Source organism: Ictidomys tridecemlineatus, chromosome 1 (assembly GCF_052094955.1).
Source record: "Ictidomys tridecemlineatus isolate mIctTri1 chromosome 1, mIctTri1.hap1, whole genome shotgun sequence".
NCBI classification, from domain to species: domain Eukaryota; kingdom Metazoa; phylum Chordata; class Mammalia; order Rodentia; family Sciuridae; genus Ictidomys; species Ictidomys tridecemlineatus.
The window spans coordinates 59,813,732-59,840,875 of record NC_135477.1 but is presented as its reverse complement, the minus strand read 5'-3'; the positions used below and the strand labels follow the sequence as shown (position 1 = coordinate 59,840,875).

The 27,144-nt window shown below is 36.3% G+C and overlaps 1 protein-coding gene across 1 annotated transcript in view; it reads right to left on the bottom strand.

Moving 5' to 3' along the window:
• Positions 1–26,067, bottom strand: part of Ank3 (ankyrin 3) — a 632,006-nt gene extending 605,939 nt beyond the window's left edge. Inside the window, exon 1 of the mRNA XM_078041667.1 lies at positions 25,808–26,067. Within this exon, the coding sequence (XP_077897793.1) occupies positions 25,808–25,864 (57 nt within the window). The 5' untranslated portion in view covers positions 25,865–26,067. The remainder of the gene's footprint in view (positions 1–25,807) is intronic.
• Between the last annotated feature and the right edge of the window lie 1,077 nt (positions 26,068–27,144).

The window sequence follows — 27,144 nt, the reverse complement described above, 5'->3', positions numbered from 1 at the left end:
CAATTTTCCCCAAGTCAATCCACAGAAGGAAAGAAGCTCACAAATGCTGAATTGCTTAGGGAGAAAATAATTCCCTTTTCAATATTCTTTGAATCTTTATTATATCCAAGAAAAACTTAGTTTAGTTTGGAGACTTTACCCCTTATTCAACAAGAGCCAATGTTACCTTTTAAAAAAAGAGGAAGCTCAAACACTTGGGAAAGCAATGCTATCTACTTGAATTTTTGTAACATTGTGTTATTTCCATCTTGATTTTCATGTTTACCATTTCAGCAAAGCCATGTGTTTTTCAATTTGCAAAAGCAATGTGATCATTCCTTTCCACACACAAAAAAAATAACTTATATTTGTAAGATGTTAGTTGATTTTAATATACTGCAAAACATCAAGAAATTGACACTTCAAGGACTAAGTTATGAAAACAAAAAAATAAAACCACACCAAGCTGTCTCTCCATTTAAAGAATTTTTCATCTCACACAAGAGTAGGTATTTGTGTTCAGTAAACATTTTCATGTGCTACACTGTAACAAGCATGGGATTCTACCCAATAAATATTTTTCTAAAATAGATACTAAAATTCAACTAATATGTAGTCTTACTATTTAGTAAGTAATGCTAAAGACAAAAACATAACTTGAAGATATTTAGCAAACATCAAAACCAGACTCAGATATGACAGAAATGTCGGAATTATTACACTGGAAATTTCAAACAACTATGGTGAATATACCAGAGCCAAGATGTCAGTAGAAATTTCCCCAAATGACAAAAGAATGGAAAAAAATGGGACAGAATGTGGCAAGCCAGCCATGGGCTGGGTGTGTGTGAACTATGAGCATGAGCACATGAGGGGACTGGACTAACACTGCCTCTCTGTTTGGGCTGTATGTGTCTTTTTCCTTCCCTCTGCCTATGATCCCCACACAGCGCATGAGATGGGCGTGGCCTCCAAGATGTCAGTCAATCTGCTGACCTCAAGACATCATGAAGCTAGACTCAACCCCTAGAAACCTGACCCCCACCTTGGGGTGGAACTTTCTTGAGTGTCTTCCCCTCAATAAAAAGGGGCTTTAGAACGTCCTCTTCCTCTTTTTTGTCTGCCTCCCTTGTGGAAACTGAAGGAGAGAGGCCATCGCTGAAGAATCTGAAGAAAAAGGTATTTTCTCTGTCTTGGTATGATTGTTTCCCGCCAACCCAGTTCACCTGGAGTGACCCTGAATGACCTCGTCATGTGTCATGACAACAGAATATTTAATATGTGTGGGACAATTACAAAAGGTGTAATATATGTATAATGGTAATGCCAGGAGAATAAAGAGAAATATTGGAAGAAATAATATCTAATAACCTCCCAAACTTAACAAACTATAGACCCAGGAAGCTCAGGAAACACTCTCAGGATAAATTGATATTTATCCTAAAATATTTATACTAAAGCATATATTAAAACTTCAGAATATCAAAAATGAACAGAAAAACCTTGAAAGAAGCCAGAGGAAATAAACATCTTACCTATAAAGGAACAAGGATTAGAATTATATCACATTTCTCTTCAGAAACCACACAAGCAAGAAAGAAATGACACAAAAGATTTAAAGTGTTAAAAGAAAAAACCCATCAACCTATAATTTTGTTGCCAAAAATATCATTCTTCAAAAGATATGAGAAATAAAGACTTTCTCAGACAAATAATAATTGAGAAAATTTGTCACTGGTAGACCTGCCATGCAAGAAATTTTAAAAGTTCTTTGGAGAGAAGGAAATTGATACAGGTATGTGTGTTGGTCAGTTTTCTGTCACTACAACAAAATACCAGAGATAATCAACATATAAAGAGAAGGGGTTTATTTTGATACAATTTTGGAGGTTCTAGTCTGTGATGGATTGCCCCTTTGTTTTAGTGCCTCTGGTGAAACAGCACATCAAGACATAAGTGTGGTGGAATAAAACTACTCACCTCATCAACAGGAAGCAAAAAAAAAAAAAAACCAAGTTAGAGAAGTGGTCCCACAGTCCTTTACAAGAGCATACCCATCATGACGTAAAGATGTTCCACTAGGCCACACCTCTCTGAGGCTCTACCACTGCCCAATAGTGCCACCCTGGGGAACAAGAAGCTAACATATGAACTTTTGTGGGACATTTCATGTCCAAACTATAGCAGTATAAAAAAAAATTGCAGCTACATTAAGAAAGAATATTTGAGAAGGTATAAATTAAGGTAAAATAAAATCCTTTTTTATTCTTAACTGACCTTACAGGATTTTGTTCAAAAATAACTCTTGTTTTCAATGAAAATAGTGACAATATATTCAGTGACTGCAGCTTATAATCAGTTTTTTCTGTCAATCTATCAGTAACTGAACAGATCCAGCAGGATAAATGAAATGAATGACAGCACTGTTGTCAGGGAGGCAGGTAGGAACTGTCATTCTCTATTGTAAGGCATTTGCATCACCTGTGTAATGGTGCAGTGTTATTTGAAAATAAATCTAGGTTTCTTGTAAACTGATATTGCAAACTCTAGGGAAACCACTAAAATCAAAAATTTTAAGGAGTATAATGTATAAGCTAAGAGAGAAAATGGAACCACACAAAATGCTTAATTAATACCAGAAAAGAAACACAGAATAAAGGCAGCAAACAAAAAATAATTTTAAAATATGGTGGGTAGTAACCAAACTATGTAATTACTTTAAATATGACAGGTCTACAAGTACAAATTAAAAGAAACAAACTATCAGAATGAATTAAAAAACAAAACCCACCTATATGTTGTCTACAAGAAACTCACTTTAAATATAAGGAAACACATAGATTACATGTAAAGGAATGGAAAAAAAATAACATGCCAACATGAATCAAATGAAAGCTGATGTAGCTATTGTATTGCGCACAGTCAGTGAAAACACTGACTTCAGAGAAAACAAAAATATCACGGATCAAGAGGAACACTATATATTGATAAAAAGTCAATATTCCAAAATGAGAGAAGACTCACTAATGTGTTTGGGTCTAATCATGGAACATCATAATATATGAGGCAAAAACAACAACAACAAAAACTATAAGGAGAAATGACTGAATCCACTGTTATAGCAGAGAATTCAACACCTTTGGGGGGTTCGGGGGCGGGGATCCTGGAAATTGAACTCAGGGGCATTCGACCACTGAGCCACATCCCCAGTCCTACTTGTTATATTTTATTTAGAGACAGGGTCTCACTGAGTTGCTTAGTGTCTTGCTTTTGCTGATATTGGCTTTGAAGTCTCAGTCCTCCTACCTCAGCCTCCCTAGCCACTGGGATTACTGGCGTATGCCACTGAACCCAGCTTCAACACCTTTTTTTATCAATAATATAGATCCAGCAGATAGGAAATCCGTAAGGACATAGTTAAACTAAAAAAACAAATTACTGGGTCTTTGTTCATTTATTTGTTTTTCAGTGCTTGGGACTGAACCAAGGCCTGGTGCATACTAGACAAACTGAGCTATATCCTCAGCCCAAGCAACTGTATCTAATTGACATTTATGGAACACTTTACCTAACAACAGCAAAATACACATTTTTCTCCAGCTCCCCAGATAGACCATTTTCTGAATCATCATATCTTAAAAATTTTAAACAATAAAAATCATACAAGGTATACTCTCAGACCACAATGGAATTAAATTAGAAAGTATTAACTAAAAGATAACTGGAAATCTCAACAAAACTGGATATTAATGCACTTCTAAATAAGACATAGTCAAAGAAGAAACCTCAAGAGAAATTAAAATTATTTTTGAACTAAGTGAAAATGAAACTTCTCAAAATGTATTGGATACAGTAAAAATACTGCTTAGAGGGAAATTTATAGTATTGAAGACATAATACAAAAAGATCAAAAAATTAAAATCAATAATCTAGGCTCCCACCTTAGGAAACTGAACAAATAAGAGCAATGTAAGTCTAAAACTAGCAGAAGAAATGAAATAATAAAAGAACAAAAATCAATAAGATTGAATGTAGGAAATTGATAGAGAAAGTCAGGCTGGGGGATGGGTTGGTGGTAGAACACTTCCCTAGCATGCATGAGGCCTAAGTTCAATCCCCAGCATCACACAGAAAGAGAGAAAGAGGAGAAAGTTACCAAAACCAAAAGCTATGTTGTAGAAAAGATCAGTAGAATTGATAAAGCTTTGGCCAGGCTAATCAAGACGGAGAAGACATAAATACTAACAGTAAAGAGGGACCATTTCATGAACATTAAAATAATAATAAAATATGAACAGCTGTATGCCAATAAATTTTTTTTATTTTTTATTTTTTTAAAGAGAGAGAGAGAAGAGAGAGAGAGAGAGAGAGAGAGAGAGAGAGAGAGAGAGAATTTTAATATTTATTTTTTATTTTTCGGCGGACACAACATTTTTGTTTGTATGTGGTGCTGAGGATCGAACCCGGGCCGCACGCATGCCAGGCGAGCGCGCTACCACTTGAGCCACATCCCCAGCCTGCCAATAAATTTTATAACCTAGTTGAAGCTAATCAGTTTCAACAAAGACATCTGAAATCTACTAAAACTCACACAAAGAGAAGGACATAAGTCAAAGAGTCCTATACCTATTAAAGAAACTGAATCAATAATTAATAACCTTCATTAATCACCAGTACTAGATGAGTTCCTTGGTGACTTCGATCAAACATCTCAGAAGGAAATGATACTGATTTTCTACAATATCTTCCTGAAAATAGAAGCATAGGCACTGTTTCTTAACTCATTGTATGAGACCAGCATTACCCTTATACCAAAACTAGGCAAAGACATTAAAAGAAAGAAAAACTACAAACCAGCATCTCTCATGAATACAGATGCAAAAATTCTAAAAAAAATTAGCAAATCCAATCCAAAGAAGAAAATTTTCCATCTGAACCAAGTGAAATTTATTACAATATGCAACACTAGCTTGACATTAAAAAGTCAATGAGCCAGGCACAGAGGCTCTGTAATTCCAGTGGCTCTGGAGGCTGAGGCAAGAGCCCTCCAAGTTAGAAACCTGACTTAGCAATTTAGTGAGGCCCCAAGCAACTTAGCAAAACACTGTCTCCAAATGAAAAATAAAAAGGGCTGGGGATATAGCTCAGTCATTAAGCACCCCTGAATTCAATCCCAGGACCAAAAAAAAAAAAAAAAAAAAAAAGTCAATGAGATCTAGCTGTAAAGAAAAGTCATATGAAAAAAAATCTTATCATTATCAATAGATGCAGAAAAGGCATTTGACAAAATCCATCACCAAATCATGATAAAAATTTCCAGGAGAACTACTAAAAATAATAATAATACAGCTAATAGTTTGTTTTTGTTTTTTGGTTTTTTGTAGGGGGGATTCAACCCAGCGGTGCTTAACCACTGAGCCATATCCCTAACCCTTTTTATATTTTATTTAGGAACAGGGTCACACAAAGTTACTTAGGGCCTCACTAAATTGCTGAAGCTGGCTTTGAACTGATAACCCTCCTGCCTCAGCCTCCCAAGCCACTGGGATTACAGGCCTGTGCCACGTACGCCCAGCTACAGCTAATACTATTCTTTTTTTTTTTTTTTAATTTTTTATTTTTTTTATTGGTTGTTCACAACATTACAAAGCTCTTGACATATCATATTTCATACATTAGATTGAAGTGGGTTATGAACTCCCAATTTTACCCCAAATGCAGATTGCAGAATCACGTCGGTTACACATCCACAATTTTACATAATGCCCAATTAGTAATTGTTGTATTCTGCTACCTTTCCTATCCCCTACTATTCTTAATGGTGAGAACTTTCACCTTAATATCAAGAAAAAGGCAAAGATGTCTTCTCTCAACACTCCTATTATTGGAATTCATAGCCACTGTCTTTGTTCATAGATGACATGATTACTATGTAGAGAATAACAAGGAATGGAACCCCCTAGCCCCCCAAAAAATTCCCAGAAATATTAGGTAATTATAGCAAGATTACAGTATACAAGGTTATTACTTCAATTGCTTTCCTATGTGCCAACAATCAACAACTGGAATTTGAAGTTAAAATGCAACACCCCATATAACACAGGAGGAGGAGGAGGAGGAAGGGGGAAGAAGAAAAGGAGAAGGAGGAGGAGGAAGAGGGAGAGCAGGAGGGAAGCAGCAGACTTAGATATAAAGCTAACAAAATAGAAGATTCAGTCAAGGGAAACAACAAAACTTTAGTGAAACAAACCAAAGTTGTAAGTAAATGGAAAGATATTCTAATTGCATAAACTTAATAATAGTAAAATGTCAGTTCTTCCAACTTCCCAACTTATCTGGTGGTTCAATGCGATCTCAATCAAAATTCCAGCAAGTTATTTTGTGGATATCAACAAACTAAGTCTAAAGTCCATATGGAAAGACAAGACCCAGAACAGCCAACAGAGAGTTAGAAGATTGCCAGCACCAATTGAGAATCACTATATAACTATAGTAACCAGAGAACAGATGAAATGAAGTAAGCCAAAGCTAAAGTGATAGAATTTCTGGAAGGGAGATGTGAGTCAAGGAATGCAGACAAGCTGCATGAATTGTAAAGCACAAAAGAACAGATTTCCCCAGAGCCTCTGGCCCTGCTGACTCCTTGACTCTAGCCCAGTGAGATTCATTTCAGACTGCTAGCCTCCAGAACTGTGACATGGAAAATTTGTGTTGTTTGAGTCATAAAATTAAAAATTTTTTAAATGATATTAATCAAGAGAATATGGCACTGGCAAAATAACAGACATTCTCTTTGTTTCATTGTTTTGTTGTTTTCCTTGTGTAGATCTTATACATATTTCATTAGGTTATGCTTTAAGTCTGCCTGCCTACCTCCATTTCATATCTCTATCTATCTATCTATCTATCTATCTATCTATCTATCTATCTATCTATCTATCTATCTCTCTCTCACCCTCACCCCCACTCCCCACACCCCCACACCCTCACCCCTCTCCAGCCCCCTCTCTGTAACAGAATAGAGAGGACAGAAGTAGACCCACATGGATATATTTAATCTTTTTTTATTAGTTGCTCAAGACAATACAATGATCTTGACATATCATACATTTGATTCAAATAGGGTATGAACTCTCATTTTTCCATGTGTACAGATTACAGGATCACATTGGTTATACAGCCATGTATATACATACAGCAATACTAGTGTCTGTTGTATTCTGCTGCTGGTGCTGAAAAACTGGACATCAACAAGCAAAAAACATGAATGTAGATACAGATCTTAAATCTTTCATAAAAACTCACTCATAATGAATCATAGACCTAAATGTGAAATGCAAAAATATAAAACTTCTAAAAGATAACATAGAAGAAAATCAAGTTAACTCTAGGATTGGCAATGAGTTTTTAGACAAAGGTATAATCCATAAGAGAAAATTTTGAGTGGGATCCCATTAAAATTAAAAGACTTATGTTCTGTGAAAGACACCATTAAAGAATTAAAGGATATGGAGGCTAGGGTTGTAACTCTGTGGTACAGTTCTTGCCTAGTGTGTGAGACACTGGGTTTGATCCTCAGCACCACATAAAAAAATCAACAAAATAAAGGTATTTTAAAAAAATAAAAAGATGCACCATGTACTTGCCACTTTCATGAACTATAACTTTGAACCATGGCAATAAAAAATGCCTTATAAGCTAAATTCAGGGAAGGAAAAAAAAAGAATAAAAGGATATGTCAGAGACTTAGAGACAATATCTGCAAAACATGGATATGATAAAGGACCTATAGCCCAATAATAGAAAGAATCCTTAAAATTAAACATTAAGAAAACAGACAACCCAATTCAAAAATGAGCAAATGATCTAAACAGACTCCTCACCAAAGAAGATAAGCAAATGGCAAGTAAAGCACATGAAAAAAGTGTTAAATATCATAGGTCAATAGGGAATTGCAAATTAAAACAATAAAAAAGACTACACATCTATTAAAATGACTGGAATCCAAAATACTGCCAATGCCAAGTGCTGACAATACTGTGGAGCAACAGGAACACTCATACATTGTTAGAGGAAATGCAAAATGGTAAAAACCCACTTTGTAAAAACAGTTATCAGTTTTTTCCAAGGCTAATCATATACTCTTACAATATGATCCAGCAATTGGGTTTCTTGGTTTTAACCCAAACACATCCACCCAAAAATTTATACCTGAGTAATAGCAGTTTTATTCATAATTGCAAAGATGTGAAAGCAACCAAGATATCCTTCAAAAAAAACATGATAAACAAACCATGATATATCCATAACAGTGAGATATTATCCAGTACTAAAAAAGAAATAAGTTCTCAAGCCACAAAAAGATGCGGAGAACCTTAAATGCATATTGTTAAGAAGCCATTCTGAAAAGAATGTACTGTATTTTCAAGTATACGTCAATCTGGAAAAGGTAAAACTAAAGATACAGTAACACTGAAGATCAGTAATTGCCAGGGGTTTGTGAAGAGAGGGTAGGGATGAGTAGGTAGGGTAGATTTTTAGGACAGCAAAACTATTCAATATGTAATGGTAGACTTTATACATTTGTTGAAACACATAAAACTGTATAGCCAAAAAGTGAACTCAAATTTAAGCTATGAGTTTTGCTTAATGATAACATATCAATATCTATTCATCAATTATAATATACATGCCCTACTATATAAATATAATAACAAATGAAACTATTGGTGGGGGAGGGGTTAAAGGAAAGAGAAGTATGTGGGAGTTTTAGCTCAATTTTTTCTATAAACCTAAAACTTCTCTTAATAAAGAGTCTGAATTTTTTTAAAAAAATGTTTTCTATAAATTCCAAAATACACACACACACACACACACACACACACACACACACGTGTAGACTATGTGTATCAAATCACACTGCAAATGTACTTGAATGCAAATATACTGTTTTGTTTGCCATTATAAATCCAGTACCCAGGAGAATGCTTGGCACAAAGAGGTGTGTCAGTGTCTGATAAATTAAAGGTATAACATATAAATACACACAAGCTCTGAAAACACACACACTTACACACAGTTTCTGGTGATGAGAGAAACACAAATCCAAGAAGGGTTTTACAATAGTGGTGACATTAAAAGAATGGGCGTAAAATACATGAGAACTTTTCCAGGCAGATAAGGGTGGGGAGAACACACAAAGGGAACAATTTGAACAAAAAAACAGAGACAGGCAGTGGGGTGTATTTGGGAACGGCAAGTAGAGTACCTTCTGGAAGCTATTTGTTTGTATTTGAATAAAAGTTATTTTAGATACTACAATTAAACAGTCATATTGATGGTTTACAAAATATATTCTGGAATAGTAGGTTTTGCACATTTACAACTCTGTCCTTGCATGGCATGAATGTTATTATTTTTGTTTTCATGATGTTTCTCTTGTTTTCTCTTTCTAAATTAGACTTAGCAATGGCTTTTAGCCCAAAATATTAAACTTTGGATCCGAAGATCATGGTTTAAAACACAGGGGCCATGTTGACCAAACTAGTTTAACAAAAAAGCTATCCACAGTACAAGAGAAAACCGACTACATGTACAAATTAAAATAAATCTACCTACAACATTAAAAAATGTATTCCAAGTGAATGCCTCTCAAATAGTAAGTTATATTCTATTCTGAAGGATCACATTGCTACATATAATACAGATGCATGTAGTCAAGTCTTCTTGAACAGCCATTACCAGAAATGAATGACATGAAAATAATAAAGTTTAACATAAATAAACTGCCATTAACAGAGAGATTCTATCATTGATATAATTATCAATACTATATCCCATAAAAAATTAACATGAAAATCCAGGAAAAGTTAGAAAATTTGAGACTATCATTCTCAGTATAAAATGTATTTCTTTAAATAAATGCCCTTGCCATTTTTTAAGAAAAATCAAGGGGAAATACTGTATGGAGAAAAAAACAATTGCTATGGATTCTAATAAATAAAACAAGAATCCAAAGAAGCAAATCTTGTATTAGCAAGGTGAAATATGCAATTATATCATGGTAAAATGCAAAAATGTAAGTCTCAATCTTTCACTCACATCACAAATTGTCCTCTATCTTCTCTCAGAATATCACATTTATCAATATTAAAAGGCAAAAATTTCAGAACACAGATTTCCATGTTGAACCTCCATTTAGTAACAGATTACACATTTTGTCACCAGAAGCACAAAACATAGTGATTGCTATGTAAGGCAAGTAACTGAGCTCTTACAACACACATAAAGAACACAAATAGCTCTCTATCTAGCTAATGATTTATAAACTCTCAAATTATCAGCTTCTCCTCACTTTATCCCTTAAGGATCTGTTTTGAAAGCTGGCATTCCAAATTTTACTCTTACATTGATCAAAAAACTTATACTCACAAAATAAATCAATGTGGGACCACTTTTTACAAATAACACTGGTGAAGGTAAAGAAAAAAGAAAAGTGATAATACTGTGCTGTGGAATGTTTAGGAAGTGGGTCCTCTCATACACTATTAGTGAGATATAAATTGGTACTACCTATCAAAAGCAAGAGATGGCTCTACTCAAAAAATAAAGAAGCATAAAAGTGTCAACATTCTTCATGCATGTTCCACTTCTGGTGACATATTTATATATACAAGGCCTCTGGGAATAGGGGAGTTCTTGGTCCCCTCAGTTTTTAGAACAACGGGAGAGTCTAGTGTAACCACAGCCCTAGAGTATCACCTTCACTTGGGAGCAGCCTGGTCCTTTGACACCAGTGTGCTATGTTAGAAAAAAGGTTCATCTTGGCATTGAATGTGGATTAGTTATATAATAAAAATAATAATATAGCTGAGACCTTTAAGCACAGCAATAAAAATATTTACTATGAACCAAGCATGAAGTTAATACTATTTATTATGACCATTTTCCAGATTAGAAAGCAGAGATACAAGTCAACAAACTCTAGTAATGGAAACTCAGATTTGTCTGACTCTTGAAGCCCTTCACCTTTGTTACTACTTATTATGGTTTGGATGTGAGGTGTCCCCCAAAGCTCACGTGTGAGACAATGCAAGAAGATTCAGATATTTGTATCTGGCAAGTGAAGTCTCTCTCTCTCTCTGCTTCCTGATCATCCTGTGAGCTGCATCCCTCTGCCACACTCTACTGCAGAGATGTTCTGCCTCACCTCGAGTCCTCCAAAATGGAGCTGGCCTTCTATGGACTAAGACCTCTGAAACCATAAACTTTTCTCTTCTACAGTTGTTCAGGCGGGGTCCTTTAGTCACAGCAGTGAAAAGGCTGATTAAAACACTACCCAATATAAAATATTTACAATCAATAGTTTGGAAAAAAAGTTGCCAAAAGACTAGGGATTGACACCAAATGGGTAAAATTTGTGATGCTTTTTTTTTTAACAAAGGAGTCGATTTTGTAGGGTATTAACTATGTTTCTGATTTTTTAATAATAATCTTTGAGTTTGTGATTTTAAAACTTTAAACTTGAAGGCTGGGCACAGTGGCACACACCTATAATTCCAGCTATTCAGCAGATGAAAGCAGGAGGATTCCAAGTTCAAGGTTAGGATGGGCAATTTAGTGAGAACAAGTCTCCAAAAAAAAAAGGCTGAGGATATAGCTCAGTAGTGGTAGTGGTGCTGCTTGCTGCGTGTGTGAGATCATAGACTTTAGCTGCTATGTATCATAAGCAAGAATGGAGATTAGCTTTACTTCATCAACTGATTACATCAAAATGACTTGTAAATTACTTAAAGGAAAAAAAGGCTGGACAAATTCCTACCATTTTATGGTAAAAAGAAAGAAGAAGTTTAATAAGTAAAAGGACCTAGTGTTCTTTTGCAAAAGAGAGTTTATGAGAACAGGGCCTTCTTACCAGGACAATAGACAGTAGAATACATATCATTAACATAAATTAACAGATATTACACACACTGTAAAATTCAGTGTTAACAGCAGATGCTTCAAGATGGTTGCTACATACCTGACACTGTACTAAGTGCCTTTGGTGGAGGGTCTCATTTATTTCTCTTGACACCCTTATGACATTTGTACTCTCATTCAAAGGTAAGGAAATTTCACTTGCCCAAGACACCTACCTACAATGAGAACCAAACATCATACTGATAGGTTTAGCAGAAAATAGGTACAAGATCAAACCTTTCAAAAGTTTAAAATATTGTTAGATATTATATGTGTATCATGTTGGATTTCTAACATATTTCCAAAACCTTATCACATGTCTATATCCTATTTTCAATATAAATATTTTTTAAGTTTTGAAAATCAAAATAACACTATTGGGCTGGGGTTGTGGCTTAGTGATAGAACACTTGCCTGGCATGTGTGAGGCACTGGGTTCAATTCTCAGCATCACATATAAATAAATAAATAAATAAAATAAAGATTCATTAACATCTAAAAAAATATTTTAAAAAAATAACATTGTCCCACAGGAGACCATGATGATAAATGTGGTCCAACTGCAAACATCTTGTGCAAAAGCAATCAAGTAAAAATCAGATGTGCTAGATTCAAGACATAGGAAAGTGGGTACAAAAAAAGGAGAAAAATGAAAGTATGCCTTTTAGGATCCCACTGTCCAGTTTTATCTTTCCCCAGAAGGCAAAGAAACTATGTCATTCCAATAAAATGTCAGCAGAATGACCATGAAATACCTCAGCACCATGGAAGATACAATGTCATAATCTGTGCAAGTCTAGGAGGATTGATTAGAAGAGAAGACATGTGAGCAAGATCTTGAAGGATTGTTAGAGATTGGAAAGGAGAAAAATAAGAAGGGCACAAAGTAAAAGAGAAAAGAGTTGTACAAAGATAGGGAAGAATATAAAGGGCCCCTCCATTTGGGGAGAGGCTGGAAAAATAAGAAAAGCATGGTCTTCAGGTCAGATGCTTCTTAGAAACAACGGGCAAAATGGCAAATTGTCAGGATGCCCAAAGATGTTCTGTGCCACCCTAAGATGTTTGGACTTTATCCTACTTATAATGGGTAATCATAAAAGATTTTTAAATATGGGAATGATACTATATCTTTGTTTTATAAAAATAAATGGGAAGACCAGCTGCTTTTTGGAAGACAAGGAGAAACAAGGAGACAATTTAGACAACTGTTCAAACAGCCCAAGTGAAAAACGATGAAGTCCAGAACCAAAGCCATGGCACAGAGTTGAAGAAGAAAGAATTGGATTAAAAAGGCACTTATAGGACAGAATTGAAAGGATTTGTACCTTATTACATGAGAAGGGAAGTTTTCTAACTTATGCAGACAATGTTCACTCACAGACTAAAAAAAAATTTCCTTAGGAATCCACATAAGTGAGTATTTGTTATATACTCACATTTCTCCAGAGTCTTCAACAAGGGAAATCTACAGCTAAAAACTCATTCACTGGGTGGTTAGGCAAGACAGCATTTACTAGTTTGGATTGACAGATGCAACACATTTCGACCTAAAAACCTGGAGAATCTTTAAGCAGATAGAAATCTGACTAGTTAGGAAGAAACTTTGTAAAAAATGATTTGGTCAAGTGCATATATACTTTGAATTGTAGGATTAATCCAAATTTCCACCTCACAGGACAATTCATTACATGGATTCTTCAAGCACTTCAAGAATTCAGTCTGATCAGTCATACATATTGGAGAGTTAAGGAGACATCTACTCCAATGTGTGCTGCACCATTTCATAACCAGTAGCAGCTCTGCAAACCAACTAGACTGCAAAATGAAGGATGGAACTACAAGCAGATTTCAATTATTGCTTATGCACCTGCTTGGTAAACTAAGAAAACAGTCTCCTAACGCACCTAATGTTTTAATAAAATTGAAATTGCCAAAACCTAAGCTAAAAAAAACAAAATCTCTAAAGTCAAATTTCAAAGCATTCAATTATCGCAGATATTATTTGATATTCCTTATCATATTTGGCATGATACTATCTTAGTTTAATGCTAAAGCTATCAGACTGAAGAGGGCGGTACATTTTTTTAAATACCTGAAATAACACACCAATATGTTCATATGGCACTAGGCAATCTGAATTAAATAAATCACTTACTCATAATCAATCCTTATCTGAGATGAAACAGGAATTATTATCATGCCAGTCTCACAGATGAGGAAACTAAATTGCACTGACATTCAGAATCACATTTATGAGCTTTACCACTTGCACACCTTCTAAGTTTATATTTCTTCTACTGGGTTACAATGCTTTTCTGACTATTTCATCCCAAACATTGAAAAAAACAAAACACAGCACTGAAAATGATTATCTGTTGTCAACTTTTTTTGTACAGTAAGTTGTCTTACACAAGAGCTGGGCCTTCCTGTGCCTTTTATGGATGAGCCTGAAACTCTAGTCTGCCTACCACTCGCAGACAGGTGGACACCGGCATCACGAAGGGCGAAATCAATGTCGCTCCCGCTTCTACACCCATCATTAAAATAATTGGGTGACCTTCTTGTCCCAACAGAGTTCACCTAACAAATACCAGCAACACCTCCCCAGTAGCAATGGGGAAACACTTTCAAAGATTGATCATTTTGATGTAAATTTTAAGCCATTATTTTAAAAAATAATAATCAGGATAGTAGACTTCATAAAAAGGTACCATACACATAAAACTTAATCATAACCTTATTTACAACTCTGTTCGGAAAGATCACAAGTAGTGAGTAGAAAAGGAAAGTAAATTGAAAAAAGATTTATTCTGTGGGATGATAGAGACAGAGGTCAGCAAGAGGTGGGGCCAAGAACCAAGAAACACAGGAGACCCCTAAAACCTGGAAAAGATGTTCTTTAGACCACCAGAGGAAACAGCCTTGCCAGCCCAATGGATTTCTGACCTCCAGAACCACAACCTAATAAATCTGATTTGTTTTAAGCTCCCCTTCATCTCCAAAGAAAATGATATCTACCACTTCAAACTTAACTTAGAAAACAACTATTATATAATAAGTAGTGATATATCTGCCCCCTGGATTCATACATTCAGAACCTTTAAGAATAACATACACACAGACAAATATTTTTAGATACAATAGGATATTAAGTACCTTCCAAATAAGGATAGTTAGAGTATCATTTTAAAAATAAATATTAGGTATGTTAAATTTTAATTATATAGAACCTGATAATACTGTATGGCATACGAATCTCTGTTACTCAAAATGAAAAATTAGCAAGGAAAATTAAAATAAAATTTTTAATGGACAGGGTTTCACTATTTTGCCCAGACTGACCTCAGATACCTAGGTTCTTGTGATCCACCTGCCTCAGCCTCCCAATTTGCTGAGACTACAGACAAACGACACCACACACCGATGGAACTTAATTTTTAAATCATACCAAATCACGTGTACTAAACTTGTAAACATTTTTAAAAGAAAAAGTTGCCATTCTCTGTATGAAATTTCATTTGAAATATTGGAAACCAATCTAAAATTCATTTCACTTGGAATCTCCATCCTGTATCATATAATATGAAGGTCTCTTTGATTAAATCTAGTAAGAAATTGACCACAATATAAGGTGTTCAAGCTATATCAGGTAACAATGTGGTGTCTGGTTTTATTTTTAACTTCCCCATGCAGACAGTTGAGTCAGCTGAACTTCCAGGTTCATGGAGCATTATCACTAGATCCTTCTTTCTTTATTCCTTTTTAACCCCAAGCCCACTCCCATGTACTAGGCTTCTGCTACATACCAATATATTTAATGAGTATCTTTATGTAAGTGTTCATATAAAATGTTCACTGTGGTAGGTTGATGATGTTTTGTTTTGTTTTCCTTTTTTGAGATAGGGTCTCACTAGATTGCTCAGGCTGGCCTGGGGCTCCTGGCTGAAGCAGTCCTCCTGCCTGAGCCTCCCAAGTAACTGAGACCACAGGGCATGTCAGTGAGCCCAGCTAGACTTGTAAAATACCCAATTAATTAATTATTTGTTTATTTTTAGCAATACTGGGGATTGAACCCAGGGGTGCTCTACCACTGAGCTACATCCTCAGCCCTTGTTATTTTTGAAACAAGATCTTGCTAAATGGCTGAGGCTGGCCTTGAACCTATAATCCTCCTGCCTCAGCCCACTGAGTTGCTGGGATTACAGTCATGAGACACAATGTCTAATAGGCTTATAAAATTTTAACTCAATTTAATGTTTCTATCCCTCACACCCTTATTTTTTTCACTGAGCACTATATTCTGACGTTCTTTTTGTGGACTAATCCATTGTTTCTAATATTGCAGACAACTCCTTCATGTGCACCTACCACTTCCCTCATCTCTCTCAGACTTTTTTTTTTTTTTAAACCTGTTTTGTTTTGTTTTTGTGGTTCTGGGGAATAATCCCAGGAATGCTCTACCACTGAGCTACATTCCCAGCTCATTTTACTTTCTAGAGACAGCATCTTGCTAAGTGGCCAAGGCTGGCCTTAAACTTGCAATGCTCCTGCCTCAGCTTCCCCAGTAGCTGGGATGCCAAGAATCTTCCATCATTGACTTTCCATTTCCCTGCATGGCTAACAACACAGCAGTCAGAAACCTTAGAAACATTCTTTTGAAAACTGCTGGGTCAAAAGTAGATAACTAATCAATTTACCTAAGTGCTGCTGGCCTGCTCTGAAAAACAGCTATCCTACTCTATGCTTCCACCAGCAACACACAAGGCCTCCTATCTATTCCTCACCTTCCCTCAACTGGGTTCACCCATTATTAGCTCCATGGGGCCATGAACAAGTCTACTCCTGAACCTTGCTTTACTTTTCAATAAAATGAGACAGTCTACTCCAATGACCTTCTATGTATAAGACATAAAGTTAAAGCAAAAACATGAAAGTATTATTAAAAATTTAAATGGCTACTGACAAATGTAAGCAATGAGTGTTATTTTTGTCCTCTTTTTAAATTTTATTTGTCATTGGACCTTTATTTTATTTATATGTGGTGCTGAGAATTGAACCAAGTGCCTCACATCTGCTAGGCAAGCGTTCTAACACTGAGATACAATCTTAGCCCCTATTTTTGTTTTTATAATGATCATTTCTAATTATCTTATCTTCTCTCTCAAGCTTCCCCCTGCCCCGCAAAAAAAAAGAAAGAAAGAAGAAAAGCAAGTGAGCTTCAGACTTAGAAAAAGGAAACTTTTTTCTGGATCCCTAAACATTAAGGAAGTTTGAAGTAGAATGTGAGAAGTGGTTTCTTCCTTATTTTCTCATCTATGCCTTTATATAATCAAAAATTTTACTAAGAGTTGATTATATATCTGGCATTCTACTAGTACTAAAATATAAAAATGTATACAGTGAATATGTACATGGTGCATGAACAAATTTTTCAACTGTACTTGAATTTTTCACATAAAATTTACCTCTTTATGTCATTACTTAAAAAAATGGTAGCTTCTGATAGCATAGAATAACAGCTTCTCTTTATTGAGCACCTACTACATCAACATGTTATGTATATTCCATCAAACACTTAAAACAAAAATTAAAGGTGGATGTGATTACTTCCCCATAAAAGGAAACAGACAATTTAGTGATTTTAAAATAATTAGCTGCTAGTGCCAGAAAACCCAGTATGTTATTCTAAAGTCCAAATTTTCTCCTTCTGCTCAACCTCATTTCCAATTACATGATTTGTTTCAAGATATCTTTATACAGGATAGACTGTGGGAGGAGCTTTAAAGAGATGGACAAAATACAACAGAAATTACAACAAAGACACAGTTCAATGATAAACATTACCACTCAATATTTACTATGTGCCAAGTATTCTATATAGATTATTTATAATCCTTAAAAAATCATAACGATAACTCATCTCCATTTTAAAGATGTGGGAGCTGAGATTTAGTTTATCAAGGTCACATCACTATTATATAAGTAAAACTCTGAAACAGTTTGTGAAACAGGCTTTCCTAACTCCAAAACCTTAGGGCATTTTGTTGTTTTTGTTTTTACTGTAAATGGGCACTTTTTTAGGGTGACAGAAATGTTCTAAAGTTAGAAGAATGGTGATGTTATACAAATCTGTCAACATACAAAATTCATTGAATTATACACTCAAAGCAGGGGAAATTCATGATATATAAATCATATCTCAATAAAATTGTAAATTCATGCTATTTCTTTCTTTTCCAAGCTTATAAAGTCTTATACCAATTTATTTTACAGTGTTGACCTTCCATCAATAGGTATAATCACATTTTTTCAACTTCTAAAATTAAGCAAATACCAAAAAGCAATTCCCCCAGTGGTCTTTCCTCTACCCTACCATTCTGACTAAAAGCATTTGTTCCCAAAATATATGAGGTTAGACAGGAATAATTTCTTGTACATATACCCCCTTTTCCCCACAACCCCACTCTGAGGTATTTATATGTCTTTCCCCCTCAAAAAAAATATATATGCCAATAAAAAAATGTGTTTGAAAATGGCTTGGCCCATTTATTCATCACAGCCAAAGCTAAAAACAACTCAAATGTCTTATGAATAGATGTACAAGTTGTAGTATATTAGTACAATAAGATATTACTCAGCATCAAAGAGAAATAACCTACTAATGCAAGTTGAATATCATTTATCTGAAATTCTTGGAACCAAAAGTGTTTTAACGTTGGATTTTGGAAGATTTACATATACGTAATGAGATATCTTGAAGATGGGACCCAAGTCTAAACTCAAAATGCATTCATTTCATATATGCCTTATGATTTTATGCAATGTAATCTTTATAGCATACCTGCATTGTGACTGCAGCCAGTCACACCAGGGCAAGGGTTTTAAATTTGGGAGTATTTTGAATTTTGGATTTTTGGATTAGGCATGCTCAACCTGTATCTACAACATGTATGAATATTAAAAAAAGACCATTATACTACACTAAAGAAGCCAGGAACAACAACAACAAAAAAATCATACAGGCAAAACTAATCTATGATTAAAAAATCAGCATGGTGTTTTTCTAGAGGAGTTTAATTGGAAAAAACACAAACTTCTCAAGGTAGCAAAAATGTTCTGTGTGATAGGATATGACATTGGTCAAAATTCATCAAATTGAACCCTTAAATTTGGTGAATTTTACAGTATTAAATTATACCTCAATAAAGGTGATTAAAACACATACATACATGGGCTGTGGCTCAGAGGTAGAGCACTTGCCTGGCATGTTCGAGACACTGGGTTTAATTCTCAGCAAAACATATAAATAAATAAAATAAAGGTCTATCAACAACTAAAAAAATTAAAAAAAAAACAACAATAACACATACATACACCAACATATACCCAAAGGTAAGGCAACTCTATTGTGTTTAATTTGACATCCTTAGAAACCATCTTAAAAATCATGTTCCATCATCCTAACATTGCAGAATCCAGCTACAGACCTCAGTTTTCTCATACCTGAGATATATAAGGATCTACATGATATTTATTTGTCCCAGGTAGAAAAATCAAGATGTGATTAACCATTCTCCACTTAGAACCTCATTTGCCAGATGTGGTGCCGCCCCCCTGTAATCCCAGTGATTTGGGAGGCTGAAGCAGGATGATCACAAGTTCAAAGCCAGCCTCAGCAACTTAGTGAGGCCCTAAGCAACTTAGTGAGACCCTGTCTCAAAATATAAATAAATAAATAAATAAATAATGGAAAAGGCTGGAGATGTAGCTTAGTGGTTAAGTGCCCTTGGGTTTCATTCCTGGGAAGGAAGGGAGGGAGGGAGGGAGGGAGGGAAAAAGAGAGAAAGAAAGAAAAGAAACAGCCCATGAAATGATGACATTTTGAAGAGGAAAAACTAGTTAGGTTATCTGTGCTTCTCCATATGTGCCTGATACCAGGTAAGTGTCAAATGCAACTTGAATAAACAAATTATTAATTTAACATCATAGAAAACAGTGCATTTCACTGTGGGTAGGTAGTATCTTTACCATTTCTATGCTTTTCTTCCCAACTCCATGTTCACTTCCTATTGAACCTCAAAATCAGTCATGGTGGAAGTATTTATACCACAGAAATGGGCAAATGTCACAAAATTGGTCTTATTGTTCTGGGAGCCTTTTACCAGTATACAACTGATAATATCTCAAATTTTGAATGAAAAGGAAGGAAGAAAGGAACCCAGCCAGGCTCAGGGACTGATAAAGGCCAAGGAATTACCCCTAACCATCCCCCAACTATGATGTCCCCATTCTTTCAAATCCCACTTAAATCTCTTTTCTTTGATAAATGTTCAATTATCAGCCTGAATTCACTGAGATGTCCCTTGGAATGAACAAATTTCTTGTGCTCTAAGATGTCATCAATGATAAAAAGTTCAACAGCTTTAATATTGGGGTGGGGGTGTATTAAAAAAACAAACTTAAAAGTTTATATATTTATATAAATTCATATGATATAAATGTATTTATATAAATTTATATTTAATATAAATTTATATAAATGTATTTATATAAACTTAAAAGTTTCCAATATTTGGAAAATTATACTATCAAGAATGCCAAAGAGAAAAAGAAATGTTTATTGGAAAACAAAAAAAATATATCACTTTATTATTAATTATCTGTACCTTCTTTTTTAATTTTTAATTTTTTTATTTGTTTTAATTAGTCATACATGACAGTAGAACTCATTTATGCAGTTTGATATATCATACATAGGTTGGATATATTTTCTCATTTTTCTGAGTATATATGTTACAGAATCATATTGGTCTGATGCAGTCACATATATACATACAGTAATAGTGTCTTAAAAATCTTAATTTTTCAAAAAAGTAAACTTAAATAATGTGAGTTTCTACTATCCTTCCTATCCCCACCTTCCTTCTCCTCCCCTCCCTTCACTTCCCTCTACCTAATCTAAGTCTATTCTTCTCTAGTACTCCCCCTCCCACTTATTGTAAATTAGCATCTGCATATTAGAGAAAACATTCGGCCTTCGGTTTTTGGAATTGGCTTATTTCGCTTAGCATGATATTCTCCAACTCCATCCATTTACAGGCAAATGCCATAATTTCATTCTTCTTTAAAGTTGAGTAATATAAAGAAGTATCTACACTTTCTTAGCAGTTAAAATGTTTTTAAATTATTAATTGTTCCAGGTGGAACTCAAGAAGTGAAAAGACTCTGAGGTTACAGTGCTATTTAGTTGGAGAATGGAAACTCCACTCCTTGATTCCTGATTTCACCATTATGTCTCTCTCCATTACTCAAGCAAAAAGATTTCAATCCATTTTCAGCCCTTACCAAATCACAACTTGCATAATCTTCCTGCAGCTCAATTTCTTCATATATAAAATGAGGTGGGGTAATAACACCCCATAGTTTATTATAAAGTATACAGCAGCTGCCATGAGAGAGAGTAAGAAATCCTGGCAATGTAGTTATGTTTTCAAGATGCATGTCTTCTGTATTTCAATCGGATTATGAACTTTTTGAGAGAAAGAACCAAGACTTCACTGGGTACCTAAGAGTATCTTTATCTAATAGGAGCTCAAAATGTATGTGTTTGTTTAATTCTTTTTTTAATTAATGCTTCTAAATCTGAATATCAGCTACTCATCATTTATTCGACTTTTCATTCAACAAATATCAGTTAGGAACCTAGTGCACATCATGCCCTATACTTAATGCTAATGAGCAAAATTACACTCACATAACTTCTTTTTGCCAGATTCCATATAAACCACATGGGGGAAAGGGAAAGAGAAGCCCTGTGCTTGGATAGTTCTTGATCTCATTCCTATGGTCAGACAGGAACCATAGCATCAAATCTCAGCATTCCCCCAAGAAGCTGCATAGTACAGAAATGTAGCTAGATGCTACAGGGACAAAATAGCTACTAATGAGTCACCCTAGTAATCTTCAAAACATTTTGGGAAACAGCCTTTTTGTTCAGCAACACACAATTCTTTATTCTACAATGGCACTCAAATTAACTTTGGTTCTGCCTCTTTCTCCCTATGAAGCCAGGTCCAAAATGTATGTTATGGCAAATTTTTCACTATTCCCTTCCCTTTATATCATCTGATAATGGCAGTAAAGTATCTGGTCAATGAAGTACCAAAATATTTTCTACTTTAAAGCTCTAAGCACAAACATTTAATCTCTGATTTTAAATATGGATCATCAAATACTGATGAGTTTATCATAGGAAAAAAAAACTATACCTAGACCTGAAAAAAGTGTAACTTTTAGACTTAAAAACATGTAACTTTCATATGACTACTTTCCTCTTGCCCATGATAAGATGCTTAGTAATTAATCCATAAGGACATTCTCAAGAAAGGAAATTCAGGAATAAGCCCCTTAAAACATCAGAGTTAGTTCTGTTTTGGTGTCCTTGATCTCACTCCTATGGTCAAATAGGAACCTAATTCATTCCTGGAAAAATCTGTCCTTTTCAGTTGCAAAATCCACTGGAAGACATAGTTTGCCTACTTTTTAACATGCTGACTATTATGGTTTAGATATGAGGTGTCCTCTGAAAGCTCATGTGTAAGATAATGCAAGAAAGTTTAGAGGTGAAATGATTGGACTATGAGAGTCTCAACCTAATCAGTGCATTAATACCTTGATAGGGGTTAACCTGATGGTAGGAAGGTAAGGTGTGGTAGAAGAGGCAAGTCATTGGGGGCATGCCTCTGGAGTATTTATTTTGTCTTGGTGAGACAAGAAGTCTCACTCTGCTTCCTGGTGTGATATTCTGAGCCACTTTCTTCTGACACACTCTTTTGCCATGATGTTCTGCCTCACTTCAGGCCCCAAAGAATGGAGTCGGCTATGCACAGAATAAGACCTCTGAAAGCATGAGCCCCCAAACAACTTTTCTTCCTCTAATTGTTCTTGTCGGATCTTTGGGTCACAGCAGCAAAAACAAAAACGAAAACTTGCCCAAAACACTGAAACAAGTGTCTGGGGTTTACTTCAACCATGACTGTAGATTTTGGAAATGTCACCACATTTTTGTTTTGTTTTGTTTTGTTTTGTTCAGTTGTAGATGGACACAATACCTTTATCTATCTATTTATTTATTTATTCATTTTTATGTGGTGCTGAGGGTCAAACCCAATGCCTCACACATGCCAGGCAAGTGCTCTACCACCGAGTCACCACCCCGGCCCTGTCACCACATTTTTAAAAGTCCAATCATCTGGGCTTCTGATATAAAAGGAAAAAAAAAAAGTCTAGTAGAAAGTAGACAATATCACAACTTTAAAAGCTCTATCATGAATAGAAGACTATTTAAACTTTTAAAGATATTTTCACATGTTGATGTTAGATAAAATTGAAAAATCGCAATGAAATGGTCCTGTTATTGCACACACTTTAGCAGTAAGCTAGTATCTCCCTGGCACTCACATTTGCAAGATTCAAGGGCACAGTTAGGTGACCAGCCCAGTCAATACATAAAGGGCAATTTACTTCAGACTGATTAATTAATAATCTTAATTTTTCAAAAAAGTAAACTTAAATAATGTGAGTTTGATACCAACCATCCAATAAATTGATTAAGTATTATAATTCACAATCATTCTCATTTACAAGTGTCAGTTTGTTTCATCAATTTCGGGTATTTAGTTTATTAAAAAAGGTAAAAGTGCCACTTACACAAACTAGAATTTCTAATAATCTCCAATTTGGATTATAAAGAATTTTTATAATTACAGCAACACATTGTACAAAAATATACACGCACTTTGCACATAAAAAGCAAATAGCCTTTAAATTACAAAGAAACTAACTGTAGATGATCAACCTGAGGAAAACCACAGTGAGTCCAGAACAACATTACTTTCAATTTTTGAAATATTATTCTAGATTCAAGTATATTTGCTTTCTTTATAAACTCATTAGCACTGGAAAAGGGAAAAAAAATTAAGTATAGTAAAAAAGAAAATCAGTACTAACAACCATCACCACGAAAATGCAAACAGATTCAGCATACAGTGTTTCCTTGGATTCCAAAACATATCACTGGTCTTTCGTTGTCTGAAGGACACTGAGCCACCTTCTCTGCTATGAGCCTAGCAAATCACTCTGCAGATTATGAAAGAGATAATTTGTTTATGCCTCAACAAAAGAACAATGAGAAACATCATAAATAACAGTCCAACTCCAGACCCACAGCTCACTTATTCATTCTCCACTGATTTGGGAATGAGGAGAAACTGGCCCTTTAGATATCAGTGATTAGGTTAGAGAGATTCAACCAACTGCTTCAGTTAGTTTTTGTTTCAGAACTGTGGCTTTACCTTTACATTCACTTTCAATGTAGGAAAAAAAAATTTTTTTTTTCTTTAAGGTACACAGGTGAGCAGATTATAAGGCCTGAATTGTTAAAGCAGCAATCTGTGTCCACCCTGAGACTGTCTCCTTCAGTCTTCCTACTAAAAAACCTACTTGCTCTGGCCTACTCTACTGGAATAAGATCTGATGTGATCCTTTGATGACTCCTCTATGCTTCTAAGAGGAAGTGACCTCTTCCAAAATCAAAAATGCTTATTTTCAAACAAATAGCATTAAAACGCAGAATGAAGGTAGCAATTAAAGCCACTGATTGACTTTGTCAAAACTTAAATCTTCTTTTGAAGAGTATTTGATTCCTTGGAGATTTTTAGAGATGGCAACTAAAGGAAAGACATGATATGGGTTAGAAGATGTGAAACCAGTTAAACTATTGTTTTTAAGACTACTTAAAAGAGAATTTTTTTTAAATGTAGTATTATATCTTTTCCCTAAAATAGATAATGCATGCACATAGATTTAAAAAAAAAAAAAAGTCTCAAACGGATAAAACTGCCTCCTCCTCCTCTCCTTCCAGCCAGGTCTCCAAAACTCAGAGAAAACTATTGTTTCTTGGATACTCTTCCATAGGCATTCTGCACACAAGCAAACATAAGCGAGGGTTTTAAACCAATTATCCGATGTTACCCATACAATGCCAGTTCCAAAATTATTAAATGCCTAAGGGTTTAAAGGTGGCAATCAAGGTTTAAAGATGGGGCTAGAGGAAAAAGTCATCTTCAAGCTGCGGTTTTGCTCATCAAACACCCGGGTTTTACTTGGTGTGTTGTACTTGCATGCCTTCAGACGGTTCCTAGAGATACGGAGAAGGCAAACCTACCACAAGCCGCCCATTAACATTACCACTATATTTGCCCTACTCTGCATTTTTACGTTTCAGTATTCATAGTGTATTTTTTTTTTAATTTTTGCTGGACTAAGTAAAAAAAAAAAAAATCTAACACTGAAGGTAATTTTCAGAACAAGGTGATTTACTCCCGGTCGAATGTGCACCCTACTTGGGTCGTGTCCTTAGGAAGCGTTCAGCCTGGCATGGAGTTGGAGGGGAGAGCCAAGATCAGAAGCCCAAAGAAGAGAGACTAGGGCTGAGGCCGCCCTGAGCCCTGGGCCATACTTTTCTTTTCCTAAACAAATGTTTCCAAGCAGAAGCCCCAAGTCCTTGGGCCCTGTCTGCTTACACGGGATGCTCGGGTTCTGGGGCAGATTACGAGCTCACGTCCGGGGATTTAAATTTCCGTTCGGTGCTGTCTGGGCAGGCAGACCCCCACGATCGGCAGGAATCGGGTCTCCCTCCGCTGCCTTCGCGGGTCAGTCCTGCACCCCCAGGAGGGAACCGCTCCAGGTAGCACGCTTTTGTCCCCAGGGGTCCCGGGATCCCCAGCCCCGAGGTCACCCGTCTGCCCGAATTCTCGCGCCCGGGAGGGGAAGGAAGCCACAGGTAGGGGGGCGGCGCGGCGCTCACCTGCGTAGGAGGGGTGCTCTCGGCGCCCGCGGGGGAGGAGGAGGTGGAGGAGGCCATGTTGTGCAGCAGCTGCTGCTGCTGCTGCTCCTTCCAGAAACTCCGCTCTCCGCCCCCGTCCCGCTCCTCCTGCCCCTAAATGTGGGACTTCTTGGGGAAAAAGTTCAGCTTCGGCTCAGGAACGCCAAGCACGGCTCCGCGACGCCCGGCCGGCGAGGCGTCTCCTCCCCCTGCTGTGTCCGCGGCGCCCGCCAGGTGCCCGCCAGGTGCCCGCGCGGCCGGTGCGCTGGGGGCGGGCCCCGCTCAGGTAGAGGCGCGGCGGGTCGGGCGGCCCAGCGCTGCGCCCCAGTCGACTCCCCCGGCTGCCCCGGCCCACGGGCATGCCCAGTCGGCCAACCCGGGGGTCTGCGCAGCGGCCGGGCGGAGTGGACAAGAGTGAGGGATGCAGTGGCCTCAAGTGGACTAGGGGCTGCGGAGGTAGCTCCAGGAACAGAGCGACAGCGACTCTCGTTTCTTCGGGGCTGATGGATTTAACTCCATTAGCCACTCCTTTTATAATAACAAAATGATATTCTCTGATTAATTGATTCTTATCAGAGCTTAAGACAGTAAAATCATTCAGCGTTTTTGCTTTTTATTTTTTTATAATCTACATAATACAATCCAGGTAGAAGCGATTTTTTTTTTTTTTTTGGCCATGCAGACCCCTTTGAAACAATGTTCACAGCTTCCCTTCCATGGCACCGAGGGTCTGTGACATTCACATTGCTCCAGCTACGTGTCCAATGAAGGAGCTGTCCGGGGTGGGGTGTGAGGTAGGCACTGAGCCTCAGCCAGCAAGGAAATAGGGAGCAGGATCCAGAGTGTCCTTGTTTCTAGGAGCTCAGATGACACTGATTTGCAGCACCCTTGTCCTCCACAAGGCTGGCGGGTCAGTTTGACATCCGGCCACAGTCGCCACAGAACTTACTATTCCGTAGGTTAGGGTCCATGTCTCTCCAAAGGAAAATAACCTCTTGCTGACCTGCAGTCAGGGGAAATGGCATTTAACTGTTGCATCCAGCAGGGCAAGGGCAGTAAATGACTGGGAAGAAATGTATTCCCTTTTTGTTCTTTCAGTTCTTCTAATACAAGGAGAAAGTTTCCCTTAAAACAGTAGCTAAACTCCCTTTTCAATCACACAGAGAGCAGGCCCCCAGCCAAGCACTTGTGAATTTAACTATAATTTGTAACATTGTTTCACTTTCATTGTTTAATTTCCTTGTTAATTGTTACTGTTAGTTTCTATTTATGGCAAGTGAAAGTGGTTTTCTATTTATGGTAGGGTTCAAAATTTCTCT